Source organism: Scyliorhinus canicula, chromosome 26 (genome assembly GCF_902713615.1).
Source record: "Scyliorhinus canicula chromosome 26, sScyCan1.1, whole genome shotgun sequence".
NCBI classification, from domain to species: Eukaryota; Metazoa; Chordata; class Chondrichthyes; order Carcharhiniformes; family Scyliorhinidae; genus Scyliorhinus; species Scyliorhinus canicula.
Window position 1 is genome coordinate 5,023,292 of NC_052171.1, and position 18,335 is coordinate 5,041,626.

General features: G+C 47.1%; 1 protein-coding gene across 2 annotated transcripts in view; it reads right to left on the reverse strand.

Annotated features, from left to right (window-relative positions):
* LOC119957361 (secreted frizzled-related protein 1-like) overlaps positions 1-14,612 on the reverse strand; it is a 98,408-nt gene extending 83,796 nt beyond the window's left edge. The window contains exon 1 of one of the 2 annotated variants that reach the window (XM_038785280.1): positions 13,714-14,612. In XM_038785280.1, the coding sequence (XP_038641208.1) occupies positions 13,714-14,242 (529 nt within the window). In that variant the 5' untranslated portion in view covers positions 14,243-14,612. The remainder of the gene's footprint in view (positions 1-13,713) is intronic. The other variant, XM_038785281.1, reaches the window with a different exon arrangement.
* Between the last annotated feature and the right edge of the window lie 3,723 nt (positions 14,613-18,335).

The following is an 18,335-nucleotide window of genomic DNA, read 5'->3' on the forward strand; positions in this document are numbered from 1 at the left end:
CCAACAATCTATATCATTAACCCTGGTTGATATTCATCATAGTTGCAATATCATTTACCATAATCTTAACGAAGAAATTTGCAAAGTGAAGATCTACGTCAATTATTTACGCATGGTTTAAGTTCCTTCCGATTTAGTTCCATTATTCATCAATGATTTTGAGGAGGGAACCAAATGTAGACTTTTCAAATTTGCTGACAACGTGAAATTTTTGGGGATATGAGTGGTGAGGAGATTGTGAAGAGACTTCAAGGCATATGCAATACCTGGCAGATGCAATATAACGTAGATAATCATGAGGCCATCCTTTACAGATGGAGAAACAGAACGGCAGAGTATTATTTAAATATTGACACACAGGGGATCCGGGTGCCCTTGTACACCAGTCACAAAAGCAATTATGCAGCAAGCAGTTAGGAAGGTAAGTGGTATGTTGGCCTTCATTGCAAGAGAACATTGAGTAGAAGGGAGGAAGGGCATCTAGAATAAAGGGTCACAGTGCAGGGCCATTTAGGACTGAAAGGAGAATAATCTTCACAAAAAGGGTGGTGAACCTATGTAACTCTCTGCCACTGAAGGTTGTGGAGGCCAAGTCGCTGAATGTATTTAAGAAGGAAATAGATAGATTTCTGGACTCTAAAGGTGTCAAGGGGCCTGGCGGGAGCAGGATGATTATGGTGTTGAGATAGATGATCAACCATAATCAAACTGAATGGCAGAACAGGCTTGAATAGCTGCACGGCCTACTGATCCGCCTATTTTCTGTGTTTCTATGATGGGAGAGGACGTTCCCCACTTCAGAATATTTTGTATCCCTGTGATACGAGGCTATATTTGTATTTAAATACCAGCCTAATTTCACATCCACTCACTTGCATATTCTGCCCATTACAGCGATCCATCTCTGCGCAACAACTCATTAAATAGCTGGTTTAGCACACTGGGCTAAATCGCTGGCTTTTAAAGCAGACCAAGGCAGGTCAGCAGCACGGTTCAATTCCCGTACCAGCCTCCCCGAACAGGCGCCGGAATGTGGCGACTAGGGGCTTTTCACAGTAACTTCATTTGAAGCCTACTTGTGACAATAAGTGATTTTCATTTAATTCATTTTCAAATGTCATCCACATGTCTGCTTCGTATACTACATGAAACAGATGGATACCATTGGATTATACAGACACATACTGTGCCAGAAACAGAGCATGAGTGCATATGTTATCTGAGGCACAACTCCTCGGAGCAACTTTTTTCTCCTCCCAATGCAAGCACCATCTATGGCACACACAAGTGAGGAGAACTGGAGTTCAGGCAGAGAACCAAAAAGTAAAAGTATGAGTTTAAATGGCTCCACCCTGCTTGCTGAGTCCATGGTTTCAGGAATCAGGGGCGGAATTCTCCGACCCCCGGGGCCGGCGTCAATCCCGCCCCCGCCGTGTCCCGAATTCTCCGCCCCCCCCCCCCCCCCCCGAGATTCGGTCGGCGGGCCCCCCGCGGCGATTCTCCGGCCCGCAATGGGCCAAAGTCCCGCCCCTGACAGGCCTTTCCCGCCGGCGTGGTTTAAACCACCTCTGGTTCCGGTGGGATTGGCGGCGCAGGCGGGCTCCGGGGTCCTGGGGGGGCGCGGGCCGATCTGGCCCTGGGGGGTGCCCCCACGGTGGCCTGGCCCGCGATCGGGGCCCACCGATCGGCAGTCGGTGGGGGCATTCTTTTTCTTCTGCCCTGCCATGGCCCTCACCATGGCGGGGGCAGAAGAGACCCCCCTAACGCACCGGCGCATGGGCGGACTTCTGCCGGCCGACGAAGGCTTTTCGGCCTCGGCTGGCGGGGCGCCAAAGGCTGTTTGCGCCGGCCGGCGGAGTGGGAGCCACTCCGGCGCGGGCCTAGCCCCTCAATGTGAGGGCTTGGCCCCTAAAGGTGCGGTTCACGTCACTCTGTCCTGCCGGGATCCCCCGCCCCGCCGGGTAGGAGAGAATCAGGGGTTTCGCTGGTTGTCAACTGCATCAGCACAAAAGGCACACAGTGGCCTTGGGAAGGTTGTTTCTGTATTTGAGGATTGACAGCCAAAGGGGTGTCCTCTCTGCCTCCCTATATCTTTATCAGTATCTGATAGCGTAGAAGGTGGCCACTTGGCTGACAGACCTGTCCAATTATTCCCGTTCCCCTATTCTTTCTCCCCTCCCATGCAACCTTTCTCCCCGTTCATGTATTTACTGAATTGTCTTTTGAAAGTTGCCACTGAATCTGTTTCTGCCACCCTTTCAGGCAGAGCATTCTATATCCTACCTCAGTTTGTGCAAAAGACATTTAATCTGGTGTCAAAGTTTGGAAAGGATTAATTACTACATTTAGTCTGGTGATGGAATTAATAGCAAAGTCAAGTTACAGTGCTTTCCCCTGGGCTCTCATAACACTACTGACTCGGAATCAGAAAAGTCGGGGTTTCAATCCCCCTTCACAGACTGGAGACCATAATATCGACCGTCACCTCAGTGCAATAGGCCAGAAGACCAGTCAGAGGTGCCATCTTACAGAGAAGCCGGAAAACTAAGTGTTCTCATGTGGGTGTGGGGGGAGTGAAAGAGAGAAGGGAGTAAATACTCCTGCTCCTCATTGACCATGAACAGTGTTTGGAAAGCCACTTCACCTTCTTACTGAAGATGACCTCACCTCTCTTCAATTGTCCTCTGTTCGAGAAAATGGCAGAGGCGGCTACAGTGGCTGCAGACACTCCGATAACGACGAATACGCTTCCCGGTGTGCCATCAACGGAGTTTGATAAGCAGTGGAGAGCAATGGCAGAGGGCCTCCGAAAGCCCTGGGTCTTATCAGATCGAAATTGGAAAAGACCTCAGATGGGGAAGGAACATGGCGACGTGTTCGAGGGAATGGAGAAACTTTGACGAGGCATATTGAGCAAATTGCCTCGTTGGGGGCCAAGATCATAATTGTAGCTGGCGAGACTAAGTTGCTGAGGGCCAAATCAATTATATTGAGAACCGTTCAAGGAAGCAGAACCTCGGAGTTGTGGGATTGTCGGGGGTATGGCGGGCTCGGCTCCCACTGCGTATTTTTTGCAGATGTTTGGGAAGATCATGTGGTGAGGGAAGACATAAATTGCCTCTGGAGCTGGACAGGGCTCATAGGACACTCTGGCAGAAGCCCCGACCGAACAAACCACCACGGGCAGTCATCATTTGGTTTCACAGCTTTCAGAAGAAGGAAAGGCTCCTGGGGTGGGCCAGGTAATACCTTGACTGGAAATGGGAAGGTAACCTCATTCGGATCTACCAAGATGTTGGAGTTGCGGAAGAGGGAGGTGAGCCAGGTATCTCATTCAGTTTTCGACGAGGGGGGGGCGGGGGGGGCGATTTTGATCCACAAGTGGGTTCCTTTTTCGGGAGCAAACACTATGGCACCACCAACGGCAGATATGTAATGGTCTGGGCAGCACGGTGGCCTAGTGGTTAGCACAACCGCCTCACGGCGCTGAGGTCCCAGGTTCGATCCCGGCTCTGGGTCATTGTCCGTGTGGAGTTTGCACATTCTCCCCGTGTCTGCGTGGGTTTCGCCCCCACAACCCAAAAACGTGCAGAGTAGGTGGATTGGCCACGCTAAATTGCCCCTTAATTGGAAAAAATAATTGGGTAATCTAAATTTATTTAAAAAAATTTGCGGGAAGGTTGGTGGTATTGATCAATGTCTATGCTCCATATTGGGACAACATTTGGCGATTGGGGCTGGTTAGCACAGGGCTAAATAGCTGGCTTTTAAAGCAGACCAAGGCAGGCCAGCAGCGTGAGTTAAATTCCTGTACCAGCCTCCCCGACCAGGTGCCGGAATGTGGCGACTAGGGGCTTTTCACAGTAACTTCATTTGAAGCCTACTCGTGACACTAAGCGATTTTCATTTCATTTCATTTTCATACAGCATTTGTGAGGAGACTGCTGGCATCCGTTCCTGATCTGGACATGTATCAACTGGTTTTTGGAGGGGATTTAAACTGTACTTGATCCAAACTTGGATCGATCAATTCTAGACCAAAGTTGTTGGCTCTAAAGTTGTTGGGGTAGCTAAAGAGCTGTTAGCTTTTACGGAGCAGTTGGGGGAAGCAGGAGGTGGCAGATCTATGGCAGCTTTTACACCTAAGAGATGAGGAAATTTCATTTTTTTCTCAGGTCCACAGGTTTATTCTAGGATAGATGTTTTTCTGATGGGTAGGTCTCTTTTCCCATGGGTGAGGAAGACGGAGTACTCAGCTAGTCTAATTTCGGACTATGCTCCTCATTTGTTGGAACTGGTTCTGGAGTTGGGCTTCATTCAACGCCCACTGTGGAGGTTGGATGCAGCGCTGTTAGCGGACAAGGAGCTTTGTGGGCATATGTCTTTTGCCATTGAGGATCAGCATGAGTCTGTCTCACCCTCCACATTGTGGGAAGCCTTTCGAGCGGTTAATAGAGGGGAGATAATCGCCTATCAGGCGAATCTAGAGAGGACTGCAAGGACGGAGTGGCAGAGGCTGGTGGGGGGCTATCCTTGAGGTAGACTACCAGTATTCATGTGATCCTATCAGAGCTGCTAGCGAGCAGGAAGAAGCTCCAGATGCAGTTTGGCAGTTTGAACTGTTGCCTACAGGAAAGACAGTGAACCAATGACATGTTCAATGACTCATCCTGGGATTCGTTGCCCGCCACACTTTCACAGTCTATCTCTCTTTTTCCGAGGAAGAACAAGGAATGCACAGAATGTGGGTCAAATCAAGCCATATCGCCGTTAAACGCAGACACTAAGCTATTTGCCAATGTGTTGGCCCTGAAACTGGAGCCTGATCTTCTGGAGGTGATGCGGAAGACCATAGAACATAGAACATAGAACAGTACAGCACAGAACAGGCCCTTCGGCCCTCAATGTTGTGCCGAGCCATGATCACCCTACTCAAACCCACCCTATATCCGTAACCCAACAACCCCCCCCCCCCTTAACCTTACTTTTATTAGGACACTACGGGCAATTTATCATGGCCAATCCACCTAACCCGCACATCTTTGGACATTGGACCACACAGGCTTCGTTAAAGGTCAGCAATTGTCAGCCAATATATGATGGTTGTTGAATATTGTTCCTTCCCTCTCTCCTGTGCCCGAACCAGAGGTGATTGTATCCAAGGATGCCGAGAAAGCATTTGAAAGGGTGGAGTGGGCGGTATCTCCTTGGGATACATTTTGTGGGTTAGGTTATTGTATGAGGCCCGCAGGCTAGTGTTGGTACTAATGCCTCGAGATCGGGGTACTTTTCTTTGAATAGGGGTCAGGACAGGGGTGCCCACTGTCTCAGTTTTTGTTTGCTTTAGTTATTGAGACTGTGGCCGCTGTGTTGCGGTCTTCCGTTAAGTGGAAGAGGATAAGGCGGTGCGGGAGGGGGGGTGTTACCTTTTCATCATGCCAGGTCTATCTTCCGTTATCTGGGTATCCAGATGGCCCATGACTGGGCCCTGCTCCACAAATTGATCTGTGCTGGTTTGGTGAGCAAGGCTATATCCGACTTGTATAAGTAGAATAACCTTCCCTTGTCCTTAGCGGGCAATGTCCAGAGTGTAGGTGCAGCTAAGGTCTAGCTGCCGTTTTCTCTGGCAAGATTAACGGCCTCACTGCTATTTTCCCAGCAAGGTTTTCTTCGAACCTGGTGTTTGTGTCTACTCTGAGGATATGAAAGCAATTTAGGCAGCATTTTAGGCTTAAATCCATGTCATTGTATCTGTGATAACCACCTATTTATGCCATTGAGCTTTGACTGAACATTAAGGTCATGGGGTCTTGAGAATTTTGACTCTCTGGAATGGATTTGTTCAGATCCCTGCAGATTCGTAATTTTGTGCTGATTTCCGTCATTTCCCTTGGCACCTCCGTCATCCCTGCTGAGGAGGATTCTATCTTTAGCAGAGTCTGGTGGGGGGGAATATTTCAGGTATCCAGGGGCAGATCCTGTCAGTGGAGTTGGTCCTGATGGATGGAGTGAAGGCAAAGTGGGAGGAGGAACTGAGACCTATTTTGGATGAGGTGTGGAGTGAAGCTCTTCACAGGGTGAACTCTGTGTCCTTTGCATGGCTCAGCCTGATCCAGCTTAAGGCGATACAATGGGCTCACTCAAGGCTAGGATCAGTGGTTTCTTTCTGGGGGTAGATGATAAGTGTGAGCAGTGTTCTCGGGGGCCGGCTAATCACACCCATATGTTCTGGTCGTGTCCCAAGCTGGAAAGCTTTTGGATTTCTTTCTTTAACACCATGTCAGCAATTCTTAACATCGATCTGCAGCCTTGTCCTTTGGTGGCCATTTTTGGGGTGTCGGACTCGCCGGGGCCGAAGGCGGATGCCCTTTGTTTGCTTTCTTAACTTCCCAAAGGAGAGTTCTGCTGGGGTGGAGGTCCTCTATTCTGCCCAGCGCTTTGGAATGGTTTGGTGATCTTATGGAATTTGCGCATTTGGAGAAGGTCACGGACAATGTCAGGAGTCAGTTGAGGGGTTCTTCCTGAAATGGCAGCTATTGATGTCCTTCTTTTAAAGAGTTAGTCTCCATCAGTTGTTGTGGGATGGGGGGGTTAGCTTAGTTTATTGGGATGGGGCGGAAAAGAGGTCTTTTTTTGCTTTGGACGGGGTTTATATGGTTGGTTCAGTTTTGGTTACATTGCATTTTGTAACATCTGTCTTTTATGTTGTTAGTTTGTTATAAATTGAAAACTTTATAAAAATATTTTTGAAAAAATTATTTCCCGAAACCTGGGCAACCCAAACGACTATTGTTAAACCTGAAAAGCATGTTCACCTCGAGACTGCAACCACTGAAATGTTTAAATTGCCAATCCCACCTCCTCTATCTGCCCCATTGAACTATCTTCATTAAAGTCTGTTCACACTTGGGTTCGGCCCAAGTCGTCTGTTCTTGTGTGTTCGGCCCAAGCTCTCTCTTTGTGTGTCAAAAAAGAACATGTGGCTTCCCGCTTTATCTAACTTCCAAATGTCTGACAATAATAATGAGACACTTTCTTCCCGAGTTTGATGAGCTGTTGGATTAGCCACCTTCAATCCTTTATTAAGTACTTGCTGCTTATTCTGCATGTCAGCAATCATTAAGCCTTCCTAACGAGACCTTGAAGAAACCCATGGGAGGCTGATGAATATAAACTGACAAGAGTGATGCTGAGGGGTGATTATAGCATTGTTCTCCAAGGACAAGCTGCAAGGTTAATAGATTAGCAGCTAAAACAGTGGTAGTTTCACAAAGAGTAAGTGGAACCGAGAGAGAAGGGTTTTTGTAAAGGTGCATTATTGTGTTTGTCACTCAAATCCTTCAGCAGTTGTGCACAAAAATAACAATCCTTGTCCAAAAAATATTGGTCGGAGCTCTCGAGTATATCGGAGTGCATTTCAAATTTAATACTGCACTGCCAAATGTAACTTCAAAAAAGTGTGCGTGAACAGGCGGCACAGAACAAAGCTGTCCCAGTCTGTGTCCTGGTGGCTTCAGAACAGACTTTACAACGTAGGGAACTCAGCTGATGGGAAAATAATACCACAGATTGGTGATGGTGCCTAAACTTCACTTGCTTCTCTTGATGACTTTTCAATACCTAGGGTACGACGATGAACTTGCATTTACATCTTGTCTTTAACGCTATCAGCCCTGCAGCTTTCCCTCCAACGCAAAAGGACCCCACGCCTCCTGTTTCTCCCCTATTATCCTTCTTTCACTCTCACTGTCCTCACTAGTATGACCCTCCCACTCCCTTTTTTCCTCCTCATTTTGTGTTGTCGCCTCACATGGGGCAGGGAAAGGCAGTCAGTGTGTTTTGGATTGTTTGAATGAAGAGGCAGTGACTTTCCTCTGGACTGTAAAACTCCACGATCCCAAGGTTCTAGATGTTCCACCCCCAACAGATAAGCTCTTCTCACCCCTCTTGGCCCCACCCCTCCCTACCCCCACCCAAAGCCCAAACTGGCAATGTAGCAGCATTTGGAACAGAATGGGTCATTCAGCCCCTCAGGTTGGCCTTGTCATTCAATCATGGCCGATACACTGTAACTTCCTACCTTTGCCCCAAATCCTCAAATACCTTTATCTGACTAAATCTATCCACCTCGGTCTTGAAAGCGCTAATTGTTCCAGCATCCAGAACCTTTTGATAGAGCGTGTGTTCCAGATTTCCACTACTGTGCAATATAAAGCTGGCTCAGTTTGCATCTGTTCATCTACTTTTCACATGCTGTCTCAATTCAACCCCCTTCGTAACGTCCCCCAAACAAACAGACCACAGCCAGAAAACTCTTATCAAAATAAAAAAGGACCAACATTTTTACTTTTCTAATCAGCCTGTCTCTTTTCTTTTAATTTGCAGCTCCATTCACATTTCGACAGCTGTTTTTATTCCAAACCATACACTTGTCATTGAGAAATGAGACTGTTTTATATACCTCAAGGCAGGTCACTTGATGAACAGAACATTCACTCACTGCACTGTGATTAAAACCAGAGCTCTAATACTTTCTATGGCACTGCTGTAAGACTCGGCTTTCTCTATAAAAACTGAACATAATTATTACCGCCCCCCAAACCAACGTTATAGGTCATTTAGAAAATACAAAAAAGGAATATACAAAGCATTCACTGCTGAAACAGAAACATAAGAATGTCAGGGAATAGAAAAAGTGTCCTGTGTTGGACCATCTCTCTTCTGGTGCATATGAAATCTGTTAGTTGTATGCATCAGTGTGTGGAGCCGTCTGTCTAAAGTGTGTATGTGTGTACAATGAATGTACTATTGTGTTTGTGCTGCATCTATGTGGGCATAAAGTTAAGCCTTCAGACATAAACTGCTGTCCTGGGTCAGGTAAAGAGGCTCACAAAACAACTTACATGAGGTTATGAAGCAAGAAGGTGCAATTCATTCACCTTGCCCCATTTGAAATCTACATTCACAGTTTGAAAAACAAATCCTATCTTTCATATTTCAAGATTAGTTAGGGACACTCTGTCCAAGAATTTAGTGATGCCTCCAAGTGGCGCCTGTAACAAAGCTTTCTTTGATGGCCGAGCCTGTTTGTGGCTTTGCATTGGTAACTGAGATCTGCAAATGGCCCAGTAAGATGGCAGTTCCCTTTTATTCTATTTTCAGGCAGAATTCATTTCTTGTTCGAAAACTGCTGACAATGCCCAGTCAGATTGATCTCACACCATGGTTGCGATTCTCCCGAGTTACGAAAACTCGGGAAGCTGGCGTCAAAAACGGGCGCTTTTGACGCCAGCCTCCGCCCCCCCCCCCCCCCCCCCCCCCCCCCCCCGACCGGGAACCGATTCATCTTCCCGGTCGGGGCTAGTATCGCACGGCCGTGAACTCCGGCATCGCGGGCTTAACGAATTTCGTTAAGCCCGCTAGCCAGAGTTAGCGACGGCTGACGCGTCACATGACGTCAGCCGCGCATGCGCAGATTGGACGACTCCAAACCGCGTATGCGCGGATGACGTCATGGCGCTTGTGCGTGAAACCCGCGCATGCGCGGGCCGTTATGCCCCGCAGAAGCCCCGCGGATGGATCCATCAGGGCGGCGGAGGGAGAAAGAGTGCGCGGGGTAAGTACCCGCTGCCCGATCGCGGGCCCATGGCACCCTTGGCACGGCCGCACCGGTGCCATGGTTCCTGAGAACGGGACTTTACGGCCGTTTTTACGAATGGTCAGAGCAGGCGTGTTTTACGCTTGTAAAAACGGCCGTAAAGGCCTTGGAAATCGGCCCATCGGCCAGGAGTGAATCGCTGCTCGCCGTAAAAAAACGGCGGGCAGCGATTCGTGTCAGGAGGCGGGCGTGGGGGGGGGGAGAATAGCGGGAGGGTGTCGGACCAGCGTGTCCGTAAAAATTTACGCCGCCCGCTATTCTCCGAATTTTCGTGAGAGCGGAGAATTGCGCCCCATGTGTTTCTGACACACACATTGTGCACAAGTAGCTGCCACCAACAGGTAAACCAGCTGGATTGGGTCAGATCACATGTTAACAAGTAGCAGGTGTCAAAAAAAAACAGGACCACTCCCGTTGTTGTTCACCACAAATTGCAACCAGCAATTGTGCATGGAACCAACCTTTTTGTGGCAGCAACTGAGAGCATTGCTCCTGAAACCTTTGTAGCAAAGTAATAACAGTGTCCTATCCAATGTGAAACTATCTCAGATTAGGAAAAGTCAAAATTTGATCCATGGTCCATTCTGAGTTGAATGATCTCAACTGGAATAAAGCTCACTTTGTCTCAAGACCCACAGACAGTTGAAAGATCAACAAGTCAAACATGATTCCCCCTTCTAACTGTGAATCAGTAATCACTCCATTAATGTAATGTGCCTGTATGAAGCAAAGACAGGACCAAACTGAGATGTCCCATACAATCAAATTGCTTCCTAAGCTCAGCCATTAGAGATAGTGCCCATGGAACAGTAACCGAACACCCGTCTGTGCAAGGGGGTGTGGAGAATAGCAGCAAACAAAGTGTCTGAACGCCGCTGAAGTTTCTTCTCCTCCAGCATTGGAGGGGCTTCTGACTGCATTAACAGATGGGTTTATGTCAAGAGGAAGGCTCTAAGTGTTAAAAATGCATTGTTAGATGCTGAACACAGCCCAGAAAACTGGCTCCCACCCAGGATAAACTAATAACCATTCTGTTTGCTCCAAATATTCATCCTCTGGGTGCAAGGAACCAAGAGCTATGTTTTAAATAGTTTTTGTTATGTATTTTTGTAAATTTACAAGGAACTAACTATACTCCAAAGTCATCAGTAAATAGTTTGGTGTCCCTTTTAGGAGGCATTTTCAGGAGTTTAAAAGGAGGCTTTTTTGTGATAAATTAATTCAATTGAAAATGGGTTTAACTTAACTGGGTTGTCACTCAAATATATCAAGTGTTACTTAAGGCAGCCTGAATGCTTTGATTCACAGCAGATTTTCTATTTGATGAGATGCAAATGAGTTTGAACAGGAATTCTGTGGACAAAACACTTTATCGAATGGGCACAAATTGCACCCATTTGGAAAACTCTATCCACCAGTTCCTTTCATTAATGTTGATGGAAGTTTGTTTTGTGAAGCGAGCAGAAATAAAGGCACTGTTTAATTTACAGCTATCACTCCCATTCACAAGACCCAAATGCTAATCTGTTCATAATTATTCATCAATGCTTCATAATCTCTGGCCAAGATCAACATTGCAGACTTGCGAAGCAGTTCAGATTGTCACTTTGTTTGAAATATAAACACCATTCTTCTGACTACATGGCAATCTTGTCCCATTGCATTCTTCATCACTTCAACACTTAGCCTATATTCCACTTTATAAGCAGGGGACATTTATATTGGCCTGCATAGAGAACCTTTTGGTTAAAAATAAATGTTATGTTTTGACTAAACTAAACTGGTGTGATCAAGCCCAGACTTGGATTGTTTTAAATCAAGCTCCAGCCCATATGGGGTCAAAGCCCTCACCACTTAAACCCCAGCCTTCAGACTGCACAGTCAAATAGAACGAGCTGATATGGAGACCAGTGTAACACCAATCAAATGACAAGTTCATGCAGTAAGCAACAGACCAAGACAACAGCTTGCCTTTATGTAACAAAAAAACACATAAGGAGTGATTGGAACAGGTTTGGTCAAAGAGCTCGATTTTAAAGCACAGGAGAGAGAGGTACAAAGGCAGAAGTTCCAAAGCACATGGAGATATGGCTGCCAACGGCGGAATAGCCTACATACATGTTACCAAGTCTCAAAATGGGCATTTGGCTCGGTAGAATGAGATTTGCATCTATATTTTTGCAAGAAGTCAATGTCTTAAAGAGAGGGAAGAGGGATTGGTGAACTATCAAATGGCAATTATTCTCTCCATTCACACACAGGCCAAACAAAAACAACAATTTATTTGGATGTTTGCTCAGGATCAGATAGGTTTGTCTCCATTCTGCTGTATTAGTTTCATAAGGCCGACACAATTGTCCATTGAAGATATCCAGGGTTCCACTCATCATACATTTGCTGAAAATGTTGCAGAACGGAAGCAATAAAAGCAAGAGTTGTCACCAGCCAGCAGGCGGGCTGATTTGAGGGCCAACAATGGTTCCATTGCCAATGAAGTTCACTTAAATATTCAGTGTAATCATAGCCATTTTTCTCTTACCTGCATGCTTCCTTTCCTTACTGCAAGTTATGGATTGTTACTGGACTATAATTTCATGGTATCACTACCTTCCAGTGTCTAGGTTCTTCAGGCTCTTCGGCCTTTGGGGAGGGACGCGGGTGAAGGGGGGGGGGGGGGGAGGGTAGAGAGCATGACCCTTGTCTGATGACCAAGAATATGCAAACAGGAACAGACAGGCCTCGACTGTCTTTGTCTCTCACACCCTGCCCAAAGGTTCATTTCAGGAAAATCTGTTCAACTTTGCAATGAATGCGACCATCAGTGTGCATCTCTTGTGAAAATGCCCCAGTGAAAGATTACTGAAGGACATCTTGCCAAGCAAGTACTTAAGTAAATAAATATTGCCCTGATTGAAAGCTGCTATCTCAGCTCAGGATTTAAAAAAACAAAAGCACATATTCGGACTTTGTACATCCAATCTATAATCCTCATAAAAAAATAGGATGCTGTAATTATGAGTATCCGGTGCAAATCTATCTTGCTGAAGCAATGTAACAATGTAACAGAGTAACTGACAGGTAAATCCTCTCTTTCCAGCACAAGTATAGAAGTGCCCCAGAAATCTTACAATGATGTAGACATCGCCCGATATCAAGCCAATAGCATGAAGGTCCTGCAGACATGGAAATATATTGTTTCAGATCACTTTGATTAGATTACTTTGAAACGACTCCCAGATTATCTATTAATTTATTTCACCATTGCCAATGCTTATTCACAATTAAGGGGGATGCATTTCACAAACTTTAGTTTAGTTGGAGGGGAACACAAGGAAGTCCATGGTAGGCTGCTGCTCCATAGCTGCGTGGAAACATGGGCACAACAGTTTCAGACAACTGGAGGGGTAAAATTTCCCTTAATAACTAGCAGAAAGGGATGGTTAACAGCAGCTCCTGTGCTTGACCTACCTTTGTGACCAACCCCCAGCAAACTGCAGCCGTTCAAATCCACTTGGATCGAGACACAGAAGCGTGGCCCCGCTCGCTGGCAGATTGGCTCAAAATAAACTCTTCAAGCGAAAGGGAAGGAGTGAGTGAACACTCTGGACATTCAGAAGCAAAGCAGAGACACATCGCGGACAAAGCAGAGTGGGGCTGCGACCATTTGGGAAACCCCAGATTTCCCGGTCACAACCAGGACAATTAATTTCTCTCTCGCCCAACTGTTGCCCACACACCCACCCATTGGCATCGCCGTTTGAAAGAGTCGGGTTGGGAGAAATGACAAATGGTTAAGGATAAACCTTGATCTGCAGGAATTTACTTCTGCACTGTAAATTCTATGTTTTTCAACTGGGTGAAACTTCCAGCTAAACACGGCGCTGGGAAGAAGAATTCAGCACAAGCCACTTACTCACATGAAGTTTAGCAATGGGATAAAGCAGGGGTCACTTGTGAGCCGTCATTAAAGCTATCTATCCTCTTTCACATTTCTAGGACAATCTCTTTTCGATATTTAGCCTCTTTTAGACCGCAGTGAAAGCTGCCAATCTTACCTTGCGAGCTGGTCGACTGAGTGGCATTGGGGTTTGGAAGGGCGATGCACAAGTCATTGTCCAGTGGGAATTTGTCACATTTCAGCATGTCCGGCCAGGGGAAGCCAAAGAACTCCATGACAGGTGTGCAGGCATCTCGGACTGCCGTGCAGAGGGAGCGGCACGGATAGATGGGTCTGTCCAGGCAGATAGGGGCGTACAGGGAACACAGGAAGAGCTTAGTATTGGGGTGACAGTTCTTATTGAGCAGCGGCACCCAGCTGCTGGCCTGTTGCTGCACCTCCTCCATGGTCTCGTGGTCCAACAGGTTGGGGAGGCTCATTTTGTGATAGCCCACGTTATTGCACAGTCTCAGGGCAAAGGGAATGTCCACGCAGTGGGGAGGCTTGATGTAAAAGCGACTGTCTGCTTGCCAGCTCGATTCGTCCAATTCCATCGCGGCACAACAGGCAACTAGCCCTATGCTCAGTGGGAGAAAGGCTGTGTAAAAGTTCCAGCAAGTCTTCCTGGAAATGCTTCTTCCTCCCATTTTCCTTGTTGCTGGAGAGTCCTGTGTGCCGATGGCCAAGTCACGCTTCTCTCTTTTGTGCTGTTGGACTTTAAGCTTCACTCTCCAGGATCACAGGATCAGCCTTTCGAGAAAGCAGCAGTGTTTGGTCTTATTGTGCGCCCGGCTTTCAAACAGCACCGCCTCGAAGAGATCAGTACCTGTCTCTTTTTTCATCATCTAGTCTAGCCAGGCTCTGTGTGTCTCTTTTAATCCCCCCCCCCCTCTTCAGCCCTCTGTGCACCGAATGTTGTGTAGAAGCAGTGTGGCTTGATAAAAAAGGCTGCCCCAACATCCAGCTTTTCTCAGCATCAAGTTTGTACTGCCTGGAATGTGCAGCTTCCTGTCTTCCCATTCCAGCCTCTGCGTCTCGCAAAGCAACCAATCAGCCTGGAGCTATCCCCCCCCCCCCCCCCCCCCCCTGATTCCTCCCCTCTGGAAGTGTCAATTACAGCCCTGACTTACCAATCAGTGACAGGCAGCACCCCCCCGGGTCTCTCCACCTCACCCCCCACCCCCAGCTTTCATTTCTTCTTTCACTTCTGGCCAATTGTAGTAACACACTGAAATGAAAAATAGGACATGTTTCTTTCTGACGGAGCTTCTGAGCGGTTCCAAGCAACAACGCCGGCACGTTTTATCTCTGACTTTACTTGAACTTCTGGAAAGCGCTGGCATGCTTGTCAGCTCCGGGTCAATTTCATCAATGCAGCAACAGAGGAAGAGCCCACCCCGGCATTCCCTGGTCTCATGTCAGCTGCCCCCATCTCCCACTCTTCACCACAGCTGACTCGGAAACTTCCAGGCAGCCAGGCGAACTTTCCAGAACACCTTCTATGCCAGCTAATTATTCCAAGAAAGTTTCTCCTTTACAGATTTTGTGTTTTTTTTTGTCTCAGCCTACTAGGCAGAAGTTGAAGCGAGGCTAAACTACTGGATTTGACGAGGAAAAGTGAGTTGATGGAACTTTGCAAGCAGCGAGTGCTCCAGCGTGCTGCCTGAAACGCCATTTACCTTGTCAGCATCTGCAGAACTCTTTTCATCAAGTCTGCATCTGATGCATGGCAATATTCTTCCCCTTTTGTGCTTTCCCCCCTCTTCTCTTTCTGCGTGACTTTGGTGGCCAGAAGACCATTTACCCTGGGTGGCAATGGGTTGAGTTACAGGGACGTTCAATTCTCATCGCCAATATCATTGAAGCAATTTACTGTCACCACTCAGAACTGTTTCAACCCTCTCTGTGCCCACCTGGGTTAATAGATTGGCCCCACGTTACGATGCCGATCTCTGCTGATTAAGATTCATCAGTAAAACAGATATATACAACTGCACATTAATTTCACTCCCTAGGGTGGCGGCTTAAATCTGACACTATACCCAAGCAAAATAGTGCGAAAAATCACCTCACCGTCTGTTCAGGGTGGGTCGATGTCAGCTCAGGCAGAAGGGGGCAGTACAATCGGTCCATGCCAATCCAAGGCCAGAATGAGAACCGGTGCTGACTGGCTATTAGTGACATTTGCTAGAATGGTTTGCCGATGGGGGTGGCGTGCGGGGCAGTGGTTAGCACTGGGACTGCGGCGCTGAGGACCCGGGTTCGAGTCCCGGTCCTGGGTCACTGTCTGTGTGGAGTTTGCACATTTTCCCCCTGTCTACGTGGGTTTCATCCCCACAACCCAAAGATGTGCAGCTTAGTTTAGGACACGCTAAATTGCCCCTAAAACTGGAAAATAAATAATTGGGTCCTCTAAATTCATTAAAAAGAGAATGGTTGCCAATGGTTGCACAGACTGCTGACACTCCCTGTTTAGGTTTGAAATGTGAAATGGCCAGTTCTAAAGGTGATGCCAATAGGTGGGCATCAGTGATGCAGCCAGCATTTGTTGTCCATCCCTAACTTCCCCTTGAGAAGACGATGGTGGCCAGTCTGAGTGATGAAGATGTTCATACAGTGCCAGGATCATTAGCCAGTGATGGTGAGGGAACTCCATTTGGATGAATGCTTCAATGCCATCCCATCATTTACATGGTCTTTTTTAAAAATAAATTTAGATTACCCAATTATTTTTTCCAATCAAAGGGCAATTTAGCGTGGCCAATCCACCTACTCTGCACATTTTTGGGTTGTGGGGGCGAAACCCACGCAGACACGGGGAGAATGTGCAAACTCCACACGGACAGTGACCCAGAGCCGGGATCGAACCTGGGACCTCAGCGCCGTGAGGCAGCTGCGCTAACTAGTAGGCCACCGTGCTGCCCCATTTACATGGTCTTGAAAGTAGACAGATGACCATTCAGCAAAGAGAAAAGGCCAGTTGGCCAGTCATTGCTGATTGGGGTTGACTCAGCTCAATACAACTTCAATCAGCTTTGTTGGACCAAAGATTATTTTGGCTCTCGTATCCATCAGAGTGTTCCAAAGAAAGGCCTGCATTCCTGTACACTTTTCACAATCAGCACACGCCTCAATGCATTTTACAGCCAATTAAATACTTTTGAAAGTCCCCTGACTGATGGAATGTAGGAAATGAAGCTGTTAATTTCACACAAACAGCACTATGATAATGGGCAGTTAATATGATGTTGATTGAGAGATACATACTGGCCAGGATACTGGGGAGAACTCCTCTTCTGCACAATAATGCCATGAAATCGTTTACATCAACCCAAGTAGATAGATGGTGGCCTTGGTTCTACATTTCATTGAGAGATTGGTCCCCCCAACAATGCAGCACTTGCGTCAGCCTTGGGTTTTCACACGCAATTCAGGAGAGGGACGTGTACCCAGAGATTTAGAGGCAAGCATGTTACAGCTTACACAGTTTAACAGAAGCTATTTCTAATCAATTTGCTTCTCACTATTTTAAATTTAAGTCCTTGATATCACATTCTTGCTTACTTTGATGTGATATTCATGATTTATCTAATCTGTCAGATTTAATATTTATCTATCTGCATGATCTGCCTCTCTTGTTCATAAAATGCAGATCAGTCGGATTCCTTTTTCAAGTCTGATGTAAATCACTCCTGTTGTTAAATGCGTGCTCTTACTTCTTAAAAGACGCAGTTATAGGCTGATGCAAACAGTCTCTGGACATTTGTGCGACAGGACAGGTCAACTGTACACTTGACAGATTTTCTTCGAAAAAATGTGAATGACACTGATATCAAACAGTTTACTGTGGAAAATTGTTTAAATGGCAGGAAAGCCCCATTTAAAAAGTAAGTGTTGAGGAAGAATCCTTTGCATTTACACCTAAATGACAGGAAATTTGTTGAATAACTGAGTAAGTTATTAGCGAGGTCACTAAAGTAAACAGTGCAAATGAGTTCAAGAAACAATCCAATACTTTTAGAGAGAGAGAGAGAGGCAAAGAGAGAAAGGATTGAGGAATGCTCAGGTGCTGACAAAAGATTCCTGTCTTTACGTTGATGGTGCCATCTTCCACTGTTACATTAGTTGAAGTGTCTTGCTTGATCAAACCTCCATTATGAACCTCAATAGATACAATGTTTTGTACAAAACACACTCTTCATTTAACTGTTACATTTGCATGTCTCACTTTAGCAGTCAGACTTCAGGGACGAGATTCTCCCATTGGGAGACTAAATCCCAACGCCGGAATGAAAACCGGAGTGTTTCACTCCAGTGTCGGAGGCCGCTCCTTGCCCCCTATTCTCCCACCCCCAGGGGGCTAGGAGTGGCGCCACGTCAATTACACTTGCCGGGCCTTGGTGACGCGTGAAAGCGCCGCCGCGTAATTTACGTGGCCGGCTCCAACCTGCGCATACGTGGTTGCCGTCCTCCCCGCGGGCGTCTCGCAAGAAATCTTGGATTGATTCTCCTTCAGTTCCTCCTTCAGCGAGGCCGGCCCGCCGATCGGTGGGCACCGATTGCGGGCCAGACCCCTTTTGAGTGCCCCACCCCCGTGCTGGATCCCCGCTCCCCCCCCCCCCCCACAGGCCTCCTCCCCAGCGTTCCTGCGCTGTTCCCGCCGGCAGCGACCAGGTGTGGACGGCGCCGGCGGGAACCCGTCGTATTGGGCAGGCTGCTCGGCCCATCCGGGCAGGAGAA